This window comes from Nomascus leucogenys, chromosome 11 (genome assembly GCF_006542625.1).
Source record: "Nomascus leucogenys isolate Asia chromosome 11, Asia_NLE_v1, whole genome shotgun sequence".
Classification (NCBI taxonomy): domain Eukaryota; kingdom Metazoa; phylum Chordata; class Mammalia; order Primates; family Hylobatidae; genus Nomascus; species Nomascus leucogenys.
The window spans coordinates 57,508,144-57,530,807 of record NC_044391.1 but is presented as its reverse complement, the minus strand read 5'-3'; the positions used below and the strand labels follow the sequence as shown (position 1 = coordinate 57,530,807).

Below are 22,664 nucleotides of genomic sequence, written 5' to 3'. Positions count from 1 at the left end.
TAAGCATTTGACCTCACATTGGTTTCCTCCTGAGAAGAGTCAACAGAGTCCAGCATCTTCTTCCAAGGTCAGGAAAGGGCAAAGATTTGAAATTAGGCATCACTGGGTTCTCAGCTGGGCCTCCAAGGTCCCCTCCTCCCACTATGCAGAGCAAAGAGGAGGTTGCAGAAGAGAAGAGGATATGAGATTGGTTCTCTGCTCCTCCCTTTCTTTCCCTGCTTTCCCCACACCCACCCTCTCCCCCACAGCAGCCTTCTCCCCCACAGAGGCTGGGATAGGATGAGGGGGGCGGAGTTGGGGACTGAGGGATCAGAAGCCCCAGGATGCCCTGTATCTGGAGAAAGATTTGGCCAGGGGCAGCTGTGCTGGCTCATGCTCTCCTCCTTCTGCTGCTGCCATCCTCCAGCAAGATGCTAGGGTCTTTGGGGCTTTGGGCATTACTTCCCACAGCTGTGGAAGGTAAGTGTCTACAGGGAGGGGAAGGGTCTCTCCATCCACCCAGCGAGGGAAAGGGGCGCTTGAAGCAAGAGCCATGCCTTTGGAAAAGTGGTGAGTGGGCTGGGTGAGTAAGGCTGAAGGATAGAGCCCTGTGTCCCCATGGCAGGGCTCAGGTTCCAGGCCTCTGCTGACCCTGCTTCCTCCTGTGGCTTTACCATACTGACGCTGGGATGTGAAACATGTTTTGTCTATTCTTTTGGCCAGTTTTTTGCCTGTGCATTCACTCCCATCTTGAATCCTTTCCTTTCCCCACCCTGGGCCTCAGCACCCCCAAACAGGCGAACCTGTGTGTTCTTTGAGGCCCCCAGAGTGCGGGGAAGCACAAAGACACTGGGAGAGCTGCTAGATACAGGCACAGAGCTCCCCAGAGCTATCCGCTGCCTCTACAGCCGCTGCTGCTTTGGGATCTGGAACCTGACCCAAGACCGGGCACAGGTGGAAATGCAAGGTGAATGGCAAAGTATATGGCAGGTGATAGCTAGGGTGGGAGACAGACACATCCTGGGGTGTGGGTGGCAACCAAGGGGGAAGGGGAGAAATAGAACATGTAGTGGGAAAGAAAAGCCCATGAGAGATGGAAGGGATGCCTCTGATAGAGAAGGGATTTATCCTCTGTTTCCACACCCCATTGTGCTTTCTCCCTTGCACCCCTCTTTCTCTCCTCTTCCCCTAATCCCACCCCATCAGGATGCCGAGACAGTGATGAGCCAGGCTGTGAGTCCCTCCACTGTGACCCAAGTCCCCGAGCCCACCCCAGCCCTGGCTCCACTCTCTTCACCTGCTCCTGTGGCACTGACTTCTGCAATGCCAATTACAGCCATCTGCCTCCTCCAGGGAGCCCTGGGACTCCTGGCTCCCAGGGTCCCCAGGCTGCCCCAGGTAGCCACCCAAGGGTACTGAAGCCTGATGGGGGCTGGGGCCCAGGTTAGGATTAGAGGTGGAACCAGGGCCAGTTCTCACCCTACTCCCGCCCCACACTTTCCTCCTCCTGGCCTTGGGAAGTTGGTTGCCCTGGTGACTGGGAGATAAGGGGTCTTGTGACCAAGGTGGGGGTGGGTTGAGAAGCAAGCTCTCAGGAGGGGAAGAGCAGAGAGCAGGTTTGGGTCAGTGCTCGCCAGCCTGCATTCTTGCCTTGGTGTCCAGGTGAGTCCATCTGGATGGCACTGGTGCTGCTGGGGCTGTTCCTCCTCCTCCTGCTGTTGCTGGGCAGCATCATCTTGGGTACTAATCCACCCCATCCCTCCCTTGTGACCCCAAGACATTGCCCCCAAAGCTCTGACCCCTCTCCAGGCACCCCTGACCTCATGGTCTTGGGATCTCTATAGCCTGATTCCCGGACTCCCATGACCTCTCACAAAGCTCCCTTTCCACAAAGTCCCTTTTCCGGTCCCTATGCATGTGCACCCTGACCCTAAGGCTCTTGTCTGTTCCAGCCCTGCTACAGCGAAAGAACTACAGAGTGCGAGGTGAGCCAGTGCCAGAGCCAAGGCCAGACTCAGGCAGGGACTGGAGTGTGGAGCTGCAGGAGCTGCCTGAGCTGTGTTTCTCCCAGGTGCCCTAGGGAGGGAGAGAAGGGCTCCTCTGGGCACTCCTGGAGGTTGTGCTGGGGAGGAAGCCTGGCCCTGTTATAGCTCAGAGGCCCACACTCAGCACAGTGTCCCTACCAGGTAATCCGGGAAGGAGGTCATGCAGTGGTTTGGGCCGGGCAGCTGCAAGGAAAACTGGTTGCCATCAAGGCCTTCCCACCGAGGTCTGTGGCTCAGTTCCAAGCTGAGAGAGCATTGTACGAACTTCCAGGCCTACAGCACGACCACATTGTCCGATTTATCACTGCCAGCCGGGGCGGCCCCGGCCCCCTGCTCTCTGGGCCCCTGCTGGTACTGGAACTGCATCCCAAGGTGAGCACCAAGGAGTGTATATGTGTGTGTGTGCCTGTGTGTATGTATAGAGGTGGGGGCTACATGGTAGCTGGGCCCTGTTGATTGCTTCTGCTGTCGAATTTTCTCTTTTCTAAGACATTAAAAATGGCCAGGTGAGGTGGCCCACACCTGTAATCCCAGGACTTTGGGAGGCCAAGGTGGGTGGATCGCTTAAGCCCAGGAGCTCAGGACCAGCCTAGGCAACATGAGGAAACTCCATCACTGCAAAATTACAAAAATTAGCTCAGCATGGCAGTGCACACCTGTAGTCCCAGCTGCTCAGGAGGCTGAGGTGGAAAGATCGCTTGAGCCTAGGTGGTTGAGGCTGCAGTGAGCCGTGAGCATCCCACTGCACTCCAGCCTGGGAGACAGAGCGAGACCATCTCAAAAAATAGTAACAGGCTGGGCACGGTGGCACACGCCTGTAATCCCAGCACTTTGGGAGGCCAAGGTGGGAGGATTGCTTGAACCCAGGAATTCAAGAACAGCCTGGGCAACACCGTGAAACCCCACCTCTACAAAAAACAAAAAATTGGCCGGGTGTGATGGCACGTGCCTGTGGTCTCAGCTACTTGGGAGGCTGAAGTGGAAGGAGCACCTGAGCCTGGGGAGGTCAAAGCTGGCAGTGAGCCAAGATTGTGCCACTGCACTCCAGCCTAGGTGACAGGGTAAGACCCTGTCTCAAAATAATAATTTTTATTTAACTTTTTTATTACATAAACAATACATGTTTATATATTTTTATTTTATTTTATTTTATTTTGGTGGGAGGATGGAGTCTTGCTCTGTTGCCCAGGCTGGAGTGCAGTGGCACAAGCTTGGCTCACTGCAACCTCAGCATCCCGGGTTCAAGCGATTCTCCTCCCTCAGCCTCCCCGGTAGCTGGGATTACAGATGCCTGCCACCACGCCTGGCTAATTTTTGCATTTTTAGTAGAGACGGGGTTTCACCATGTTGGCCAGGCTGGTTTCGAACTCCTGACCTCAAGTGATCCACCCCTCTTAGCCCCCCAAAGTGCTGGGATTACAGGTGTGAGCCACCGTGCCCAGCCAAAAAAAAAAATTGTTAAAGAAATACCTTCAGCCACAGCCCTCCGAACTCATTCGTATTCATTCAACAAATAATTATGAACTATATGTCAGGCACTATGCTAGAGGCCACAAAAAACACACAGTCCCTCTTTTACAGATTTTATAGACTAGCAGGGGAGACAGAAATGGATCAAGTAAACATAAGTGTCAAATGTCAAGTGTGCTAAGTGCTAGAAGAGAGGGCCACTGAACTATAAGAATAATAAGATGTGACTTGATGGGGAGAGCAATGAGCAACAAGAAGAGGAAAAGGTAGGCAGAGGCCAGCCACACCAGGCCCTGTGGGCCTGTTAAAGATTTGGGACTTTTTAAGCTTTCGTATCATTTCCCATCTGCTTCCTGCTAGGCATTACACTACCCACTTTTTTTTTTTTAGACAGAGTCTCATTCTGTTGCCCAGGCTAGAGTGCAGTGGCACAATCTCGGCTCACTGCAGCCTCTACCTCCTGGTTTCAAGCAATTCTGCCTCAGCCACCTGAGTAGCTGGGATTAAGGCGTGCCACCACTACTCCTGGCTAATTTTTGTATTTTTAGTAGAGACAGGATTTCACCATGTTGGCCAGGCTGGTCTCAAACTCCTGACCTCAAGTGATCCGCCTGCCTCGGCCTCCCAAAGTGCTGGAATTACAGGCGTGAGCCACCCCACCCAGCCATGCTACACACTTTAAACACATTTCCAAATTTACCCTTCACAAACACATTATGAGGTAGGAATGATTATCCACATGGGGCTCAGAAAAGGAAAGTCATTTGCCCAGAATCTATGTGACTCTAGAGCTGGCTCCTCATCATTGTGTCTATTGCCTCCTGTTTACCCCTCCATCAGGACTGTGTGTGTCTCTACCCATGTGGAAGAGCTCCCCAAAACTCACTTTGCCCTACTGTAAGTAGTTCAACCTCCACCACCTGTTTCAGTGCCCAAATGCAGTGGCTCTTCCCTGAACTTTTTCAGCTTCTGCACTTCCGAAATCTTGAATGATGGAAAGTCCCCTCTTTGACCACATACCTCCTGGCCCAGCTCAAAAATCACTGTTTTTTTGTTTGTTTAATTTATCTGACTTCTCCAGGCAGAGTTAGTCATTCTTGCTTTATGCCCCTTGGCACTCGGTTAATTTTCCCATCTTGGGGTTTACTGCATTCTTTATCTCTTTTTTTTTTTTTTTTTTGAGATGGAGTCTCGCTCTGTCACCCAGGCTGGAGTGCAGTGGCACGATCTCAGCTCACTGCAAGCTCCGCCTCCCCGGTTCACGCCATTCTCCTGCCTCAGCCTCTCCGAGTAGCTGGGACTACAGGCGCCCGCCACCACGCCCGGCTAATGTTTTTTTGGATTTTTTAGTAGAGACGGGGTTTCACCGTGGTCTCGATCTCCTGACCTCGTGATCCGCCCGCCTCGGCCTCCCAAAGTGCTGGGATTACAAGCGTGAGCCACCGCGCCCGGCATTTATCTCTTACCTTCCCTGAGCCATCTTGGTGCCTGAACACAGTTCGTGGAAACTGAAGGTGCTCGATGACACTTGTTGAATGAGGGGTTCTATTGCTCCCTTCCCTCCAATTCCCACTTGCCCTCCACCTGCTACTCTGTTATCTACTGGCTCTGCCCGTCTATGTGTACACATGCCTGACACCTCAGACAAGGTGGCTCATGAATGATGCCCCTGACTAGCTTGCCCTGCCTCCTCTGTTACTGTCTTTGCCCCATGTCTTCTGAGTCAATATAAGGTGGTGGTTATTAGTAAGTGATCCTGAGTCAGACTGCTTGGATTCAAGCTCCACTCCTGCCTCACCGACTGACTTCAAGAGAGTTTCCTTAGTTCTCTAAGGAAAAGTTCTTCATCTGTTAAATGGGGGTGTGACAGGAGCACCTACCTCCTAGGGTTGTCACAAGGATTACAGGAGGCCACATCCACTGGGCCTGGACCACAGTAAGTGCCCAGTACCCTTGATCTAGAGTTACTATTTTTCATGTCAATTGATGCACAGTCTTACTCCTTCTACCTATTGTCTTGGCCAGCATCCGTCAGTGTGTCTGTCTGCTGGGGAGATGCAGGGAGAAGACTGTCAATCTCTGCTCCGTGGGATGGATCAGCCATTTCCAGCTTTGTGTACCATCCTTTTCTCTCTGCTTTTACCCAGGGCTCCCTGTGCCACTACTTGACCCAGCACACGAGTGACTGGAGAAGTTCCCTGCGGATGGCACTGTCCCTGGCCCAGGGCCTGGCATTTCTCCATGAGGAGCGCTGGCAGAATGGTGGGTGAGCTGGGCATAGGAAGTCAAGGGAGCCACAGTGCTATGTTTCTGATTCTGCCTTAGTTTGGAGGGGAAGGATTGGGTCAAAAGAGGGAGGAAGAGCCCGGCACGGTGGCTCACGCCTATAATCCCAGCACTTTGGGAGGCCGAGGTGGGCGGATCACGAGGTCAGGAGATTGGGGCCATCCTGGCTAACACGGTGAAACCCCGTCTCTATTAAAAATACAAAATATTAGCCGAGCATGGTGGCATGTGCCTGTAGTCCCAGCTACTCAGGAGGCTGAGGCAGGAGAATCGCTTGAACCTGGGAGGCGGAGGTTGCAGTGAGCCGAGATTGCGACACTGCACTCCAGCCTGGGCGACAGAGTGAGACACCGACTCAGAAAAAAAAAAAAAAAAAAGAGGGAGGGAGAAAATCCATGTTCCTTCAACCTTGGATTCCCCCACAGGCCAATATAAACCAGGTATTGCCCACCGAGATCTGAGCAGCCAGAATGTGCTCATTCGGGAAGATGGATCGTGTGCCATTGGAGACCTGGGCCTTGCCTTGGTGCTCCCTGGCCTCACTCAGCCCTCTGCCTGGACCCCTACTCAACCACAAGGCCCAGCTGCCATCATGGAAGTGAGTTCTCTGGATAACTGGTGAGGCCCAGGATGATGTTGGTGCTGCTGATGGCAATGCAGCCGTTGTGTGTCAACAGTTGTAGCAATACCTATAGCATCTGGGACATTGCTGAGTCTGTAGTTGGGGGAATATTGCATGGACCATTGCTGCAATGGGGGCTGCCACAGAGATGATTCTTGGCCCTTCGTGCCTTGCTCTCCAGGCTGGCACCCAGAGGTACATGGCACCAGAGCTCTTGGACAAGACTCTGGACCTACAGGATTGGGGCATGGCCCTCCGACGAGCTGATATTTACTCTTTGGCTCTGCTCCTGTGGGAGATACTGAGCCGCTGCCCAGATTTGAGGCCTGGTAAGGATGGGTGGTACAGTCCCCTCTCCTGGGCTCCCCCCGACCCATTCTAGGTTCACCCCAACCTGACCTGGCCTGAGAAAACTCTGCTTTTCCCTGTCTTGCCCTTTCTACATGTTAGGCACCCCTAGGACTAATTGACACCCAGCCTCTCTACCTTCCTCCAGACAGCAGTCCACCACCCTTCCAACTGGCCTATGAGGCAGAACTGGGCAATACCCCTACCTCTGATGAGCTATGGGCCTTGGCAGTGCAGGAGAGGAGGCGTCCCTACATCCCATCCACCTGGCGCTGTTTTGCCACAGTAAGAGGCCTGGGCTGTTGGGCTGGGAACCTGGAGAGTGGGGGCTGGGCATGGGCTTCAAGGACGTCTCTGCCAGGGTGTCTGTCTACTCCTATCTCCTCTCATCTCCCATCACTCCTTGGTTCATGCTCAGCTGGAACTGGGCAAGCCTCCTCTCCCCCTCAGTTCATCCTCTTCCACCCTAAGTCTCACACAGTCGATTCCATCTACCTGAGACACACACCTTCCTCCTGCTCAGCCTTGCCCAGCCTGTCTCTCCTCTCTACCATCAGTTAGCTCTGTTCCTCAGTCCCCTTCTCCAGGAAGCCCTCCTTGGCTCCTTGGCTTTGTCTTTTTTTTTTTTTTTCTTTTTCTTTTTCGGGAGAACGGGGTCTCGCTATATTGCCCAGGCAGGTCTCGAACTCCTGGGCTCAATCTATCCTTCCGCCTCTTGCCTCCCTGAGAGCTGGGATTACAGGTGTGAGCCACTGCGCCCGGCCTCCTTGGCTTTGCTCTTGCCCTGAGCTCTGCCCCATCTGCTCTCCTAATACAGTAAAGCCCAAAACTCAATTCAGTAAGTCCCTATTCTGTCATACATTGATGATGTTTCTGCTGTGACCCAATAAAAGGCAGTTCTGTGTATAAAGGGTGAAAGCAGTGGCGTCACAGTGAAAGTTCAGGGCTTTGCACAAATACTTTTTTAACAGAATGTCCCTTCTGCTACCTGATCTGAAATTTCCACGGCACAAGACTTAGGTTAGCTAACAGAAACTGGGCATTACTTGCAGAAGACTCTGGCTCTCTGAGAGGAAAGAGAGTAATTTCCCATTAGCATATTAAGCTGTCAACCTACATTAGCTCCTCAGAGGAAATGGTGGGCTGTACAGAAGGCCCCCAGAGAGCCTGTTTCATAGTGAGCAAGACTCAGAGGGCTGGAATTCAGCAAGAGGGAGAGGAGGGAGGCTCCAGGAAAGATCGGAAGTGGATGTTGAAAGCAGGAGAGGGATGGACACTGAAGATGGCTTTTTTTTTTTTTTTTTTTTGAGACGGAGTCTCGCTCTCTCACCCAGGCTGGAGTGCAGTGGCGTGATCTCGGCTCACTGCAAGCTCCGCCTCCCGGGTTTCACGCCATTCTCCTGCCTCAGCCTCTCCGAGTAGCTGGGACTACAGGCACCCGCCACCACGCCCGGCTAATTTTTTGTATTTTTTAGTAGAGACGGGGTTTCACTGTGGTCTCGATCTCCTGACCTTGTGATCCGCCCGCCTCGGCCTCCCAAAGTGCTGGGATTACAAGCGTGAGCCACCGCGCCAGGCCTGAAGATGGCTTTTAACCCTGGGGCCCACTCAAGATCCTAGGGTCAACCCTCCCTCCCTGTCATTCCCCCCAGGACCCTGATGGGCTGAGGGAGCTCCTAGAAGACTGTTGGGATGCAGACCCAGAAGCACGGCTGACGGCTGAGTGTGTACAGCAGCGCCTGGCTTCCCTGGACCATCCTCAGGAGAGCCACCCCTTTCCAGAGAGCTGTCCACGTGGCTGCCCACCTCTCTGCCCAGAATATTGTACTTCAATTCCTGCCCCTACTATCCTCCCCTGTAGGCCTCAGCGGAGTGCCTGCCACTTCAGTGTTCAGCAAGGCCCTTGTTCCAGGAATCCTCAGCCTGCCTGTGCCCTTTCTCCTGTGTAAATATGCAGTTTATGTGTCATCAATGTACATGCCAACATAAATATGGCAATTGTGTAGCTGTCTTGTCTGCCTCATCTCTGCCTTTCCCACCTGCCGAATCCTTGGATTCTTCTGCGGGCATCCAGTCCACAGCAGTTCTGACCAGTGACTTGAGGTAGGTGTGCACAGGAAACAATAAAGTCAGCTTTCCTGATGCATATCCTTGGGCCTTCCTCTATTCCTGTAATCCAGGGACCCTCTTGTCTCTCTTCTCTTCCACTACATTTATTTTTTATTTATTTATCTGGTTTCTTTTTTTGGAGACAGAGTCTCTGTCCAGTCTGGAGTGCAATGACACGATCACGGCTCACTGCAGCCTTGTCCTCCCTGGGCTCTTGTGATCCTCCTGCCTCAGCCTCCTGAGTAGGAGGGACCACAGGCATGGACCACGATACCCAGCTATTTACTTATTTATTTATTTATTTTTTGAGACAGAGTCTTGCTCTGTCACCCAGGCTAGAGTGCAGTGGCACGATCTCAGCTCACTGCAAGCTCTGCCTCCCGGGTTCATGCCATTCTCCTGCCTCAGCCTCCTGAGTAGCTGGGACTACAGGGGCCCGCCACCACGCTCGGCTAATTTTTTGTACTTTTTTTAGTAGAGACGGGGTTTCACCATGTTAGCCAGGGTGGTCTCAATCTCCTGACCTCATGATCCGCCCGCCTTGGCCTCCCAAAGTGCTGGGATTACAGGCGTGAGCCACAGCGCCCAGCTTTTTTTTTTTTTTTTTTTTTAAGACAGAGTCTCGCTCTGTCACCCGGGCTGGAGTGCAGTGGCACTCAGCTCACTGCAAGCTCCGCCTCCCGGGTTCACGCCATTCTCCTGCCTCAGCGTCCCGAGCAGCTGGGACTACAGGCGCCTGCCACCAAACCTGGCTAATTTTTTGTATTTTTAGCAGAGACGGGGTTTCACCGTGTTAGCTAGGATGGCCTCGATCTCCTGACCTCGTGATCTGCCCACCTGGGCCTCCCAAATTGCTGGGATTACAGGCATGAGCCACCGCGCCCTGCCTAATTTTTAATTTTTTGTAGAGATGAAGTCTTGCTATGTTGCCCAGGCTGGTCTCGAACTCCTGAGCTCAAGCAGTCCTCCTTCCTCAGTCTCCCAAAGTTCTGGGATTACAGGCATGAACCACTGCACCCAGCATTTTAAATTGTTTATTATTTTTAAAATTTTATTTATTTATTTATTTTGAGACGGAGGTCTTGCTCTGTCGCCCAGGCTGGAGTGCAGTGGCGCGATCTTGGCTCACTGCACGCTCCGCCTCCCGGGTTCATGCCATTCTCCTGCCTCAGCCTCCCAAGTAGCTGGGACTACAGGCGCCCACCACCACGCCCAGCTAATTTTTTTGTATTTTTAGTAGAGACGGGGTTTCACCGTGTTAGCCAGGATGGTCTTGATCTCCTGACCTCGTGATCTGCCTGCCTCGGCCTCCCAAAGTAAATTGTTGATTATTTTTATTTTTATTTTTGAGATAAGCTCTTGTTCTGTTACTCAGGCTGTGATCATAGCTCACAGCATCCTTGAGCTCCTGGGCTCAAGTGATCCTCCCACCTCAGCCTCCCAAGTAGCTGGAACTACAGATGCATGCCACCACACCCAGCTAATTTTTGTATTTTTTCATAGAGACAAGGTTTTGCCATGTTGCCCAGGCTGGTCTTAACTCCTGGACTCAAGCGATCCACCTGCCTAGCACTCCCAAAGTGCTGGGATTACAAGTATGAGACACCACACCCAGCCTCAACATTTATTTTTAAAGGTGGGATCTCATGCTGGGCACTGGAGAAAGAAGGGTAAAGACAACAAAATCACTGCCCTGACGGTGCTTAAAGACCTGCACATCACATTGTTGGGTTCTGTACACTGTCCTGGGGGTAACAGGAGAGACGAGCAGGAATGCTTCACAGAGCACAGGATGCTTGAGCTGTGTCTTAACTGAGCAGGAGTTTCCCAGGAGCATGTTCTTGTCCCTTCCCGTGACCCAGCTCTCATCCACATCCAGTCAGTTCTCAAGTCCCACTGAGGCAGCCTAGGCAGGGGCTACTTCTCCTTTTTCTTTTCTTTTTTTTTTTTGAGATGGAGTCTCGCTCTGTTGCCCACACTGGAGTACAATGGCGGGATTTCGGCTGACTGCAACCTCTGCCTCCTGGGTTCAACTGATTCTCCTGCCTCAGCCTCCCAAGTAGCTGGGACTACAGGCGCCCGCCACCATGCCCAGCTAATTTTTTGTATTTTGTAGTAGAGACAGGGTTTCACTATGTTGGCCAGACTGGTCTCCAACTCCTGACCTCGAGATCCACCTGTCTTGGCCTCCCAAAGTGCTGGGATTACAGGCGTGAGCTACCGCACCTGGCATTCTTTTTCTTTCTTTCTTTCTTTTTTCTTTTTTTTTTTTTTTTTTTTTTTTGAGACGGAGTCTCACTCTGTTACCCAGTGGAGTGCAGTGGCGCAATCTTGGCTCACTGCAAGCTCCGCCTCCCGGGTTCACGCCATTCTCCTGCCTTAGCCTCCGGAGTAGCTGGGACTACAGGCGCCCACAACCACGCCCAGCTAATTTTTTGTATTTTTAGTAGAGACGGGGTTTCACCATGTTAGCCAGGATGGTCTCGAACTCCTGACCTCAGATGATCCATCCGCCTCGGCCTCCCAAAGTGCTGGGATTACAGGTGTGAGCCACCGTGCCCGGCTCTTTTTCTTTCTTAATCAACCTACATCATACTTTGATGGGCAGGGCCTGCTTCTGGGCACCATCCCTCTTTCCTTCTTCCTAGGCCTGGCAGGGCCCAACTACTACAGTTACCCCTTGGCAGGTTATGTTTCCCCTAATCTAGGCTAAACAGTACTCTTTGGATATTTTTTTTTTTTTAATTTTTTTCAGATGGAGTATTGCCCAGGCTGGAGTGCAGTGGTCTGATCTTGGCTCACTGCAGCCTCCATCTTCCAGGTTCAAGTGATTTTCCTGCCTCAGCCTCCCAAGTAGCTGGGACTACAGGCATGTGCCACCATGCCCAGCTAATTTTTGTATTTTTTGTAGAGACAGGGTTTCACCATGTGGGCCAGGCTGGTCTTGAACTCCTGACCTCAGGTGATCCGTCCACTTTGGCCTCCCAAAGTGCTGGGATTACAGGTGTGAGCCATTGTACCCGGCCTGGATAATCTCATAACTTTCATTATGTCTTGCCTCTGCTCACCAGTGTTCTTGAGTTTTTCATGACAATCCTGTGAGTACCATTTACAGAGGAAGAGGGCGCAGAGAAATTTAGAAACATGTCTAAGGTCACACAGCTTTTAAATAACAAAGGAAAGACTTTCAGCCATTAAAAATGATGTTTGGCTGGGCGCGATGGCTTACGCCTGTAATCCTAACACTTTGGGAGGCAAGGAGTGTGGATCACCTGAGGTCAGGAGTTCAAGACCAGTCTGGCCAACATGGTGAAACCCTGTCTCTACTAAAAATACAAAAATTAGCCAGGTGTGGTGGCACGTGCCTGTAGTCCCAGCTACTCAGGAGGCTGAGGCAGGAGAATGGCTCGAACCTGGGAGGTGGAGGTTGTAGGGAGCCGAGATTGCACCACTACACTCCAGCCTGGACTCCGTCTCAAAAAAAAAAAAAAGAAAAAAAAAGCTGAGCCTCGGCCGGGCGCGGTGGCTCACGCTTGTAATCCCAGCACTTTGGGAGGCCGAGGCGGGCGGATCACGAGGTCAGGAGATCGAGACCACGGTGAAACCCCATCTCTACTAAAAATACAAAAAAAAAAAAAAATTAGCCGGGCATGGTGGCGGGCGCCTGTAGTCCCAGCTGCTCAGAGAGGCTGAGGCAGGAGAATGGCCTGAACCCGGGAGGTGGAGCTTCCAGTGAGCCGAGATCGCGCCACTGCACTCCAGCCTGGGTGACAGAGCGAGACTCCGTCTCAAAAAAAAAAAAAAAAAAAGCTGGTCCCGGTGGCACACGCCTGTAATCCCAGCACTTTGGTAGTCCAGAGGGGGCGGGTCAGGAGTTTGAGACCAGCCTGACCAACATGGTGAAACCCTGTCTCTATTAAGAATACAAAAATTAGCTGGGCGTGGTGGTGTGCACCTGTAATCCCAGCTACTCAGGAGACTGAGGCAGGAGAATTGCTTGAACCCGGGAGGTGAAGGATGCAGTGAGCTGAGATGGCGCCACTGCACTCCAGCCTAGGCAACAGAGCCAGACTCTGTCTCAAAAAAAAAAAAAAAAAGAAAGAAAAGAAAAAAGAAATGAATGTATAAACATGCTGATGAGCATAAGGCTATGTTCAATCAAAAATAAATCTATGGGCCGGGCGTGGTGGATCACACCTGTAATCCCAGCATTTTGGGAGGCCGAGGCAGGTGGATCACCTGAGGTCAGGAGTTCGAGAGCAGCCTGGCCAACATGGTGAAACCCCGTCTTTATTAAAAATACAAAAATTAGGCCAGGAGCAGTGGCTCACCCATGTAATCCCAGCACTTTGGGAGGCTAAGGTGGGCTGATCACAAGATCAGGAGATTGAAACCGTCCTGGCTAACATGGTGAAACCTCGTCTCTACCAAAAGTACAAAAAATTAGCTGGGTGTGGTGGCTGGCGCCTGTAGTCCCAGCTGCTCGGGAGGCTGAGGCAGGAGAATGCATGAACCGGGGAAGCGGAGCTTGCAGTGCGCAGAGATTGCGCCACAGCCTGGGCGACAGAATGAGACTCTGTCTCAAAAAAAAAAAAAAAAAAAAAAAAGAGATCGCTAAAAGCCAGAAAATATAGGTTATAATTTTGTCTCTCCTAACTGTGAACTCTTAGAAAAGTTTATTTTTCTCAGGAAATTGAATGAATGTTTCTCTAAGTCATTTCCAACCCTATAGTTCCATGATTCTGTGATAAAATTATAAAATATGGAAGTCCCAATTGTGAAGATGAGTTTACCAAATCCAGTGTTTGCCTAATGTGATATTCCCATGAGTAGTGATTTCATGTTCATGGAGAAGTATTAGGCATGTAAATACACTTTTTAGAAACTGGGCTTGGTGCAGTGGCTCACGCCTGTAATCCCAGCACTTTGGGAGGCAGAGGCAGGCTGATCGCCTGAAGTCGGGAGTTTGAGACCAGCCTGACTAACATGGAGAAACCCCGTATACACTAAAAATACAAAATTAGCCAGGCGTGGTGGCACATGCCTGTAATCCTAGCTACCTGGGAGGCTGAGACAGGAGAATTGCTTGAACCTGGGAGGCTGGGGTTGTAGTGAGCCGAGATCGCGCCGTTGCATTCCAGCCTGGGCAACAAGAGTGAAACTCCATCTCAAAAAAAAAAAAAAAAGAAAAGAAAAAAGAAATGTCTAGAGTAGGCAAACTTTTTTTTTTTTTTTTTGAGACAGAGTCTTGCTCTGTCGCCCCCAAACTGGAGTGCAGTGTGCGATTTCGGCTCACTACAACCTCTGCCTCCCTAGTTCAAGGGATTCTCCTGCCTCAGTCTCCCAAGTAGCTGGGATTACAGCGCATGCCACCATGCCTGGCTAATTTTTGTATTGTTAGTATAGATGGAGTTTCACCACGTTGGTTGGGATGGTCTCAAAATCCCGACCTCATGATCCACTCGCCTGGTGACCTCCCAAAGTCCTGGGATTACAGGTGTGAGCCACCACACCTGGCCAATACTTTTTTCAAACTTGATAATCTTCCAGGAAAGAAACAATGTGTATATCTAAGTTTCCTAGAGCTTAGAAAACCTTCCAAATTATTTCAAGTATTTTGCACAAACCTAATATAAAAATATATCAAAATGTAGTATTTGTTTGTTTGTTTTTGTTTTGTTTTTTTGAGATGGAGTGTCCCTCTGTTACCCCCGCTGGAGAGCAGTGGAACGATCTTGGCTCACTGCAAGCTCCGCCTCCCAGGTTCATGCCATTCTCCTGCCTTAGCCTCCCGAGTAGCTAGGACTACAGGCATCAGCCACCACGCCCCTCTAATTTTTTGTATTTTTAGTAGAGATGGGGTTTCACTGTGTTAGCCAGGATGGTCTTGATCTCCTGACCTCGTGATCTGCCCGCCTCTGCCTCCCAAAGTGCTGGGATTACAGGCGTGAGCCACCGTGCCCGGCGGATCTAATATTTTCATTATGGCTTATTTCCTGTTTTTTTTTTCTTTTTGAGACGGAGTCGCGCTCTGTCACCCAGCCTGCAGTGCAGTGGCGCAATCACGGCTCACTGCAAGCTCTGCCTCCCGGGTTCACACCATTCTCCTGCCTCAGCCTCCCAAGTAGCTGGGACTACAGGTGCCCGCCACCACGCCCAGCTAATTTTTTTGTATTTTTAATAGAGATGGAGTTTCGCCATGTTAGCCAGGATGGTCTTGATCTCTTGACCTCAAGATCCGCCCACCTCGGCCTCTCAAAGTGCTGGGATTACAGGCATGAGCCACCGCGCCTGGCCTCATTATGGCTTATTTCTTTTTGTGCTCTTTTGCCCAGGCTGGAGTGCAGTGGCACGATCTTGGCTCATCAAAACCTCCAGCTCTCCGGCTCAAGTGATCCTCCCACCCTAGCCCTGAGTAGCTGGGATAACTGGGTATGAGGCACCGTGCCCAGCTAATTTTTGTATTTTTATTAGAGACGGGGTATCCCATGGCCCAGGCTGGTCTTGAACTCGTGGACTCAAGCAATCTGTCTGCCGCAGCCTCCCAAAGTGTTGGGATTACTGGTGTGAGCCACCACACCCGGCCTGCTTATTTCTTTCTTTTTTTTTTTTGAGACGAAGTCTTGCTCTGTTGCCAGGCTGGAGTGCAATGGCACCATCTTGGCTCGCTGCCATCTCTGCCTCCCGGGTTCAGGTGATTCTCCTGTCTCAGCCTCCTGAGCAGCTGGGATTACAGGCGTGTGCCATCACACCCAGCTAATTTTTGTATTTTTAGTAGAGACGGGGTTTCACCATGTTGGCCAGGATGGTCTTGAAATCCTGACCTTGTGATCTAACCGCCTTGGCCTCCCAAAGTGCTGGGATTACAGGAATGAGTCGCCATGCCGGCCTACTTGTTTATAAGTATTTAATTTCCATCATGGTTTATTCTTTCCATGGTTATTTTAAGGCAATTTATTTATTTATTTAGAGATCGAATCTTGCTCTGTCGCCCAGGCTGGAATGCAGTGGTGCGATTTGGGCTCACTGCAACCTCCGCCTCCTAGGCTCAAGCGATCCTCCCACCTTAGCCTCCTGAGTAGCTGGGACTACAGGCGTGCACCACCACCCTCAGCTAATTTTTCATTTTTGTAGAGATGAGGTCTCACTAAGTTGCCCAGTCTGGTCCTGAACTCCTGGCCTCAACTGATCCTCCAGCCATGGCCTCCCAAAGTGCTGGGATTACAGGCATAAGCCACTGTGCCCAGCCTGGATGACAGTTAAACAATATTTTTTCTAAAAAAAAAAAATCCAGCTGTATGTTTGCTTATATTTTACATTGTGGTCAGAGAATATGTATTGAACAGTTCTTTCAAAATTGAATTTCATCAGTTGAGACATGCTTAGCTTAGAATGTGACCAATTTTTATAAATGCTCTAAGCATGCTTAAGGAGAATTAGCAGTCAGTAAGTTTTGAGAGCATGGTTCAAGGTATGTTTATTAGGTCAAGTTTGTTAATTTTATTGTGTGTGTGTGTTTTTTTTTTTTTTTTTTTTGAGACGGAGTCTCACTCTGTCACCCAGGTTGGAGTGCAGTGGCATGATTTCGGCTCACTGCAACCTCCGCCTCCCTGGGTTCAGTGATTCTCCTGCCTCAGCCTCTCAAGTGGCTGGGATTACAGGCACATGTCACCACGCCCAGCTAATTTTTGTATTTTTAGTAGAAACGGGTTTTACCATATTGGCCAGGCTGGTCTCGAACTCCTGACCTTGTGATCCGCCTGCCTCGGCCTTCCAAAGTGCTGGGATTACAGGTGTGAGCCACCGTGCCCGGCCACTTGTATTGTTTTTTTTTTGTTTTTTGTTTTTTTTTAAAGGCCGGGCGCGGTGGCTCACGCCTGTAATCCCGGCACTTTGGGAGGCCGAGGCGGGCAGATCACGAAGTCAAGAGATCGAAACCATCCTGGCCAACATGGTGAAACCCCATCTCTACTAAAAAATAGAAAAATTAGCCGCGCCTGTAGTCCCAGCTACTCGGGGGGCTGAGGCAGGATTATCGCTTGAACCCGGGAAGCGGAGGTTGCAGTGAGCCGAGGTCGCACCACTGCACTCCAGCCTCGTAACAGAGCGAGACTCCGTCTCAAAAAAAAAAAAAAAAAAAAAAAAGGGAGGCCATTGTAGCAATTCGGGGGAGAGATGAATCCAGGCGAGAGATGATGGGAGGTTTGGAGCAGGGAAGATAGAGAGAAGTGGAGAGATTCCAGATATATTTGAGAGACAAAACTGATAATTTGGGGTAAGGGAGGTGAAGGAGACAGAGGGATCACGGACGTCCTCCTTGGTTTCTGGTTTAGGCTACTCGACAGATGGCAGAGCTATGGAATTGAGAGAGGGAATCCTGGGAGAGATTATGAAATCTCTGTATTTTCCGCAAGAATGTTTGTTTGCTTCCCTTGCGAGTGTAAGAGGGAGCCGGGAACATTGAGGCTTGGGGCTGGGACTCAGCAGCTCTTCTGCCCTTGCCGAGAACTCTGTCTATATCTGTATTACAACACTTACCATAGTGTATTCACCTTACAAGGTATTGCACCCAGTGAACCATGAGCTAAGAGAGCTAGGGCAGAGTTTCTTCTCGGTGTCTCTAGGACTTTGCCCAGCAACTGGCCCCGCCCCCTCCAGCGCCCTCCGCCTAGCCCCGCCCCCAGGAGATTTCCGGCTTTTCAGTACTGGCCTAGCCGCAAAGGGCTCCGCTCCGCCCCTAGAGCAACCGTTTCCTCCTCAGTCGGACCGGAGTGATTGATTAGTTTGTTGTCTAATCATCAGTCGAGTGGCCACATAATTACCAATTAGGCAGTAGCAGAGGCGGGTGCCGAAGCACGGGGTTTGGGTGACTAGGAAGAGCAGAGACTGCGAAGGAGAAGGCATCAAGCCCAGGCGGCGGTGGAAAGGTGACGGGGTATCTGGATTCCATAGGTTTTTCCTTTTCCCGTTGCTGGGTCAGGAGTCTCTTCGCAGCTTGGGGCTAGGATCTTCATTTGCCTTTTTTCTTTTTTGGAGGAAGGGGGTTGTGTCCACAAATTTAAGTATTTGAGGTTCTTGAGCAACTTTCTTCTTACTTCGCCTGGAGGCGTATCCTTTTCTTAGCCTGAGGTGGGGTCCTCCCCAGGGAGAGAGAAAGTTGTTTGAGATCCTTTCTTACTCTGTGCGTGGTTAAAGGCCTCCGGACTCAGTTCCACGGAAAGGGAGATGAGTGATGGGGAGGCCGAGACTCGCGGGCTCTGCCCACTTCCGAAGAGTTAGACGCTTCTACCAGGGTGGAGGGGCCCTGGGAACTAGATTCCTGTGTTAGGAACCAAGTAGGTATTGAGGGCGAAGAAACAAGTGGAAAGAGACATTTCTTTTCTTTTCTTTTCTTTTTTTGAGTCGGTGTCTTGCTCTGTCTCCCAGGCTAGAGTGCAGTGGCGCGATCTCGGCTCACTGCAACCTCCGCCTCTCGGGTTCAAGCGATTCTCCTGCCTCAGCCCCCCGAGTAACTGGGATTACAGGTGCCCGCCACCGCGCACGGCTAATTTTTAGATTTTTAGTAGAGACGGGGTTTCACGATGTTGGCCAGGCTGGTCTCGAACTCCTGACCTCGTGATCCACCCGCCTCGGCCTCCCAAAGTGCTGGGATTACAGGCGTGAGCCACCGCGCCCAGCCAGAAAAGAGACATTTCTTACGTGGAAGTCGTGGTAGTTCTCCAGGTAGGAGAGCCTACTGTGGGGTGGAAGATGTTAGGGCTGGGCTCCAGTGCTAAGTCCACTTCCTACCTCTAGACCGTCATCTTTTTTGCCTCATTTCTTTCTCCTCAGGCTGGAGAACACACCTAAACATGTGGAATCCCAATGCCGGTAGGTGTTTGGGGGTTCTGTACCACCCCAACCCTTTTTCTGATGGGCCCTATAACAGGAAGTTTCTGTATCGGCTCCCCTACCCCCGACCTGCCGTACCTGCAAAAGCAAAGTCCTTAGCTACAGCTGACCAGTGCTTTTTAATTTAATTTAATTTATTTGTTTTTTGAGTTGGAGTCTCTGTCGCCCAGGTTCACTGCAACCTCCGCCTCCTGGGTTCAAGCAATTCTCCTGTTTCAGCCTCCGGAGTAGCTGAGATTACAGGCGCATGCCATCACGCCCGGCTACTTTTTGTATTTTTATTAGAGACGGGGGTTTCACCATGTTGGCCAGGCTGGTCTCGAACTCATGGCCTCATGAGATCTGTCCACCTTGGCCTCCCAAAGTGCTGGGATTACAGGTGTGAGCCACCGCGCCCAGCCTGACCAGTGCTTTTGTCTTCCTCAGAGTTCACTGTCCCCCTCCTCTCCCCAGCCCTTCCAGGGACATTCCCCCTTTTCTCCCCAACACAAGTTTGTCTCCCCTACCCTCCATTCTGCTTTGTCATCTTTCCATTTCCCTTTAAGTATTGAGTGAGAAAGAATCTCTTTCTTTTTGTTGTTTGTTGTTGGAGACTCTGGGGAATTCTAATGTTTATTCTCTGCTTCTTCCACCAGGGCAGCCAGGACCAAATCCATATCCTCCCAATATTGGGTGCCCTGGAGGTTCCAATCCTGCTCACCCACCACCTATTAACCCACCCTTTCCCCCAGGCCCCTGTCCTCCTCCCCCAGGAGCTCCCCATGGCCATCCAGCTTTCCCCCCAGGTGGGCCCCCTCATCCTGTGCCACAGCCAGGGTATCCAGGATGCAAACCCTCGGGTCCCTACCCTCCTCCGTACCCACCGCCTGCCCCTGGAATCCCTCCTGTGAATCCCTTGGCTCCTGGCATGGTCGGACCAGCAGTGATAGTGGACAAGAAGATGCGGAAGAAAATGAAGAAAGCTCATAAAAAGATGCAGAAGCACCACAAGCACCACAAGCATGGCAAGGTCAGTACCCTCTGGATCCTGGCTAGGGAAGGGGTCCCCCCTCAGAGGGACTAGGTAGGCAGGGGTTGGGTGAGGGGGATTCACATTCTGTGGACATGGGGGATGACAATTGTGTCGCTCTGGTAGATGATTCTTCCTTTTTATAAAAGATTGCTACTGAGAAGAATCTGATTATCTTGAAAAGAAACATCAGGCTTCTCCTATCTAGGGGGAGCTAGGGTGAGCCTTAGAATGGATTTTAGAATTAAAAGCCAAATCTTTTCTGCCCTACTCTCCCAGAACTTTTGCTCCCCTCCTGCCAGGTGCATATTCTAGCAAGTTGGACACGCCCACTGACATTGTCAAAATATCAAAGTCATTCCTTTGACAAAGCAAGATCTTATAATAATTAACAGAATAATAATCTGGCCCTAGTTCCTGGAGTTCCTTCTCTCATCAATGTTCTTAGGGCGTTGTGTTAATTACATGGGCCCTTTGCCCTATCATCCAGCAGAAAAATTGAGGACAAGAGCAGTCAGTGACTCAGCCTCTAACAAAGTCTAGGACTAAGGAGGTTTTGTACTCAGCTCCAAGGCTAAGTATCTTTGTTTTAGAGGAGTGTTAAAAATTAGTAAGGGTGGCCAGGTGCCGTGACTCATGCCTGTAATCCTAGCACTTAAGAATTATTAGCTGGGTGTGGTGGCATATGCCTGTAATCCCAGCTACTCAGGAGGCTGAGGCAGGAGAATTGCTTGAACCCCGGAGGCAGAGATGGCAGTGAGCCCAGATCTCACCACTGCACTCCAGCCTTGGTGACAGACAAGACTCCATCTCAAACAAACAAAAAATAGCAAGGATAAAAGCAACTCTGAGGACAACTCTTGAAGAATTAAATCAATCTGCATCTTGATGAGGCCTCCATTTACATTTAACTGCCCAGTATTTATTTGCCTTGTGGATTCTAATTCCTGATTCTGGGTCTTTGATAGAAGTCTGAAGAGAAGGCTGTGCGCCGTGGTCCACACCTGTAATCCCAGCACTTTGGAAGGCTGGGGCGGGCGGATCATGAGGTCAGGAGTTCAAGACCAACCTAGCCAACATGGTGAAACATGTCTACTAAAGATATAAAAAATTAGCTGGGCATGGTGGTGCATGCCTGTAATCCCAGCTACTCCGGAGGCTGAGGCAGGAGAATCTCTTAAATCCAGGAAGTGGAGGTTGCAGTGAGCCGAGATCATGCCATTGCACTCCAGCCTGGGCGACAGGGCGAGACTCCGTCTAAAAAAAAAAAAAAACAAAAAGTCTGAAGAGAATTGAGATTTAGTGGGGAAGAAGAGGGAGAAATTACCCTGGAGAGACTGAAAAATGTTTTTATTTAATAACTGTAGCATTGCTGGGAGTATATGCTTAAGGAACCTTGAGTAGAACTCCCAGCCTTTTCTTACACCTTCCCCACTTTTTCCCATTGTGCTTGGGAAAAAGTAGAGATACATGCACATACAACTGCTGTTTCTACTGTCTTTTCTTAGATTTGTAGAATCCAATTTCTTAAAATCATAGGACTTTGCACGCAGCTAATGAATAAGCATTGATAATGTAACAGCTGTTTCCTAGCACTATACTATGCTTGTGCCTGTAATTTATTCCTTGCCTAGGCATCGATTCAGGTAATGAAAGTTGGAAATTTGCTCCAAAGGCAATATGTTAAAATTTTTAAATTCTGTGTGATAATTTAGGATGGTTTAATCCACTCCTGTATGCTCACTGCTGAAGGAAATCCTTGCTTTTGTTTAGGTACAGTCTGTTCGAGACTCCTGACCTTCTTAGGGAAGCAAGGGATACTTGGGTGGAGGGGTGGGGCACCAAAGAATGGCCCATGGAGTGGTGAAAGGTCATTTGGATCTGATGCTATCTTCTTTCCCCTTTCCCCTTTGCCCTTGCAGCATTCCTCCTCCTCTTCCTCCTCCTCTTCCAGCAGTGATTCTGACTGAATACAGGCCCTGGACCCTTCCCTCAAGTCTCACCAGTTCTGCTCTCCCATCAAGCTTCAGATGCCATGTTGTACTGGGGGAATGTAGCCCTTGTGCTCCCCACCCCCTACCTCCACCTGAGCCTCACCCTGCTGTTGAGCCCTGAGCGGCTAGGGGAAATGGGAAGAGGATTGCCATGGCCTGGCCATCTTGTTGTTGCTTGGATAGATCATATAGCTAATGAATTAGGCAGGGGAGCTATTTTTTGAAGATGATGAACTAAATGTTGAAGACAAGTTTGAGATCTGTAAAATGTGATTTTTTACTTCCGCTTATAATACTTGTGATTGGGGAGGTTTGTGGAAATTCAATTATGATGAAAAACCTCTATCTTTTTTGTAATGTTGGCATACTTGGGGAATTTAGTGGCAAATACATTCCCCAGCAGGCCTTTTGTTGGTTGCACTAACTGCAAAGTTGCTGGGTCGATGAGCTTTGACTGCCGTTTTGGGACCTTACCTCTCTTCCTTAGCCCAATATGCTGTCTCGGGTCCTGTTCAAATAAAGTTATTTCTCCTGGTCTCTGTTCACCTGTGCTATCACCTTGGTTGGGCGTGGCACATTCTTCTACTTTTGCTAACCTTCCACAGGCCCTTTAAAGTCTATCAGTTTTATAGAAGGGAACCAGAGCATCAGTGAGAAAGACACTGTATGATTCCCATGTTTTTTAAGTGGGAGGACTCTTCAAAATTGGCTCAGGCAGAGTGGCATGAATCTTTATTGTCTTCCCTTGGGTGAATGGATATAGGCCTTTAGCTTATATGTTTTCATATCTGCTACAGAAGGTAACCCTGGCTGCCCATCAGCTGTGGGAGAGTAATTTGGGGCTTTGCCCCAAATCTATTGAATAATACTTACTTCTTTTAAAAAATTTTTTCCTAAAACTTTTTATTTCT

The 22,664-nt window shown here is 50.3% G+C and overlaps 2 protein-coding genes across 8 annotated transcripts; both read left to right on the top strand.

Annotated features, from left to right (window-relative positions):
- Positions 1 to 336: 336 nt before the first annotated feature.
- AMHR2 (anti-Mullerian hormone receptor type 2) lies at positions 337 to 8,896 on the top strand. 3 transcript variants are annotated; one of them, XM_012510339.2, is made up of 11 exons: positions 337 to 459; positions 764 to 946; positions 1,186 to 1,377; positions 1,642 to 1,719; positions 1,932 to 2,050; positions 2,166 to 2,396; positions 5,642 to 5,756; positions 6,206 to 6,378; positions 6,584 to 6,731; positions 6,903 to 7,035; positions 8,403 to 8,896. In XM_012510339.2, the coding sequence occupies exons 1-11, from the start codon at positions 411 to 413 to the stop codon at positions 8,416 to 8,418; spliced, it is 1,437 nt and encodes a 478-aa protein (XP_012365793.1). In that variant the 5' UTR covers positions 337 to 410; the 3' UTR covers positions 8,419 to 8,896. The 3 variants fall into 3 exon arrangements, with proteins under 3 accessions (XP_012365793.1, XP_003252103.1, XP_003252104.1); XM_003252055.3 differs by having other exon boundaries at positions 6,899 to 7,035; XM_003252056.3 differs by lacking the exons at positions 6,584 to 6,731; positions 6,903 to 7,035.
- Positions 8,897 to 17,607: 8,711 nt separating this feature from the next.
- PRR13 (proline rich 13) lies at positions 17,608 to 22,292 on the top strand. 5 transcript variants are annotated; one of them, XM_003252052.4, is made up of 4 exons: positions 17,608 to 17,786; positions 18,691 to 18,729; positions 19,386 to 19,759; positions 21,682 to 22,292. In XM_003252052.4, exons 2-4 carry the CDS (start codon positions 18,711 to 18,713, stop codon positions 21,727 to 21,729), a joined length of 441 nt encoding a protein of 146 aa, XP_003252100.1. In that variant the 5' UTR covers positions 17,608 to 17,786; positions 18,691 to 18,710; the 3' UTR covers positions 21,730 to 22,292. The 5 variants fall into 5 exon arrangements, with proteins under 5 accessions (XP_003252100.1, XP_012365803.1, XP_030678423.1 ...); XM_012510349.2 differs by having other exon boundaries at positions 17,677 to 17,794; XM_030822563.1 differs by having other exon boundaries at positions 17,711 to 17,786; positions 19,391 to 19,759.
- Positions 22,293 to 22,664: the final 372 nt, after the last annotated feature.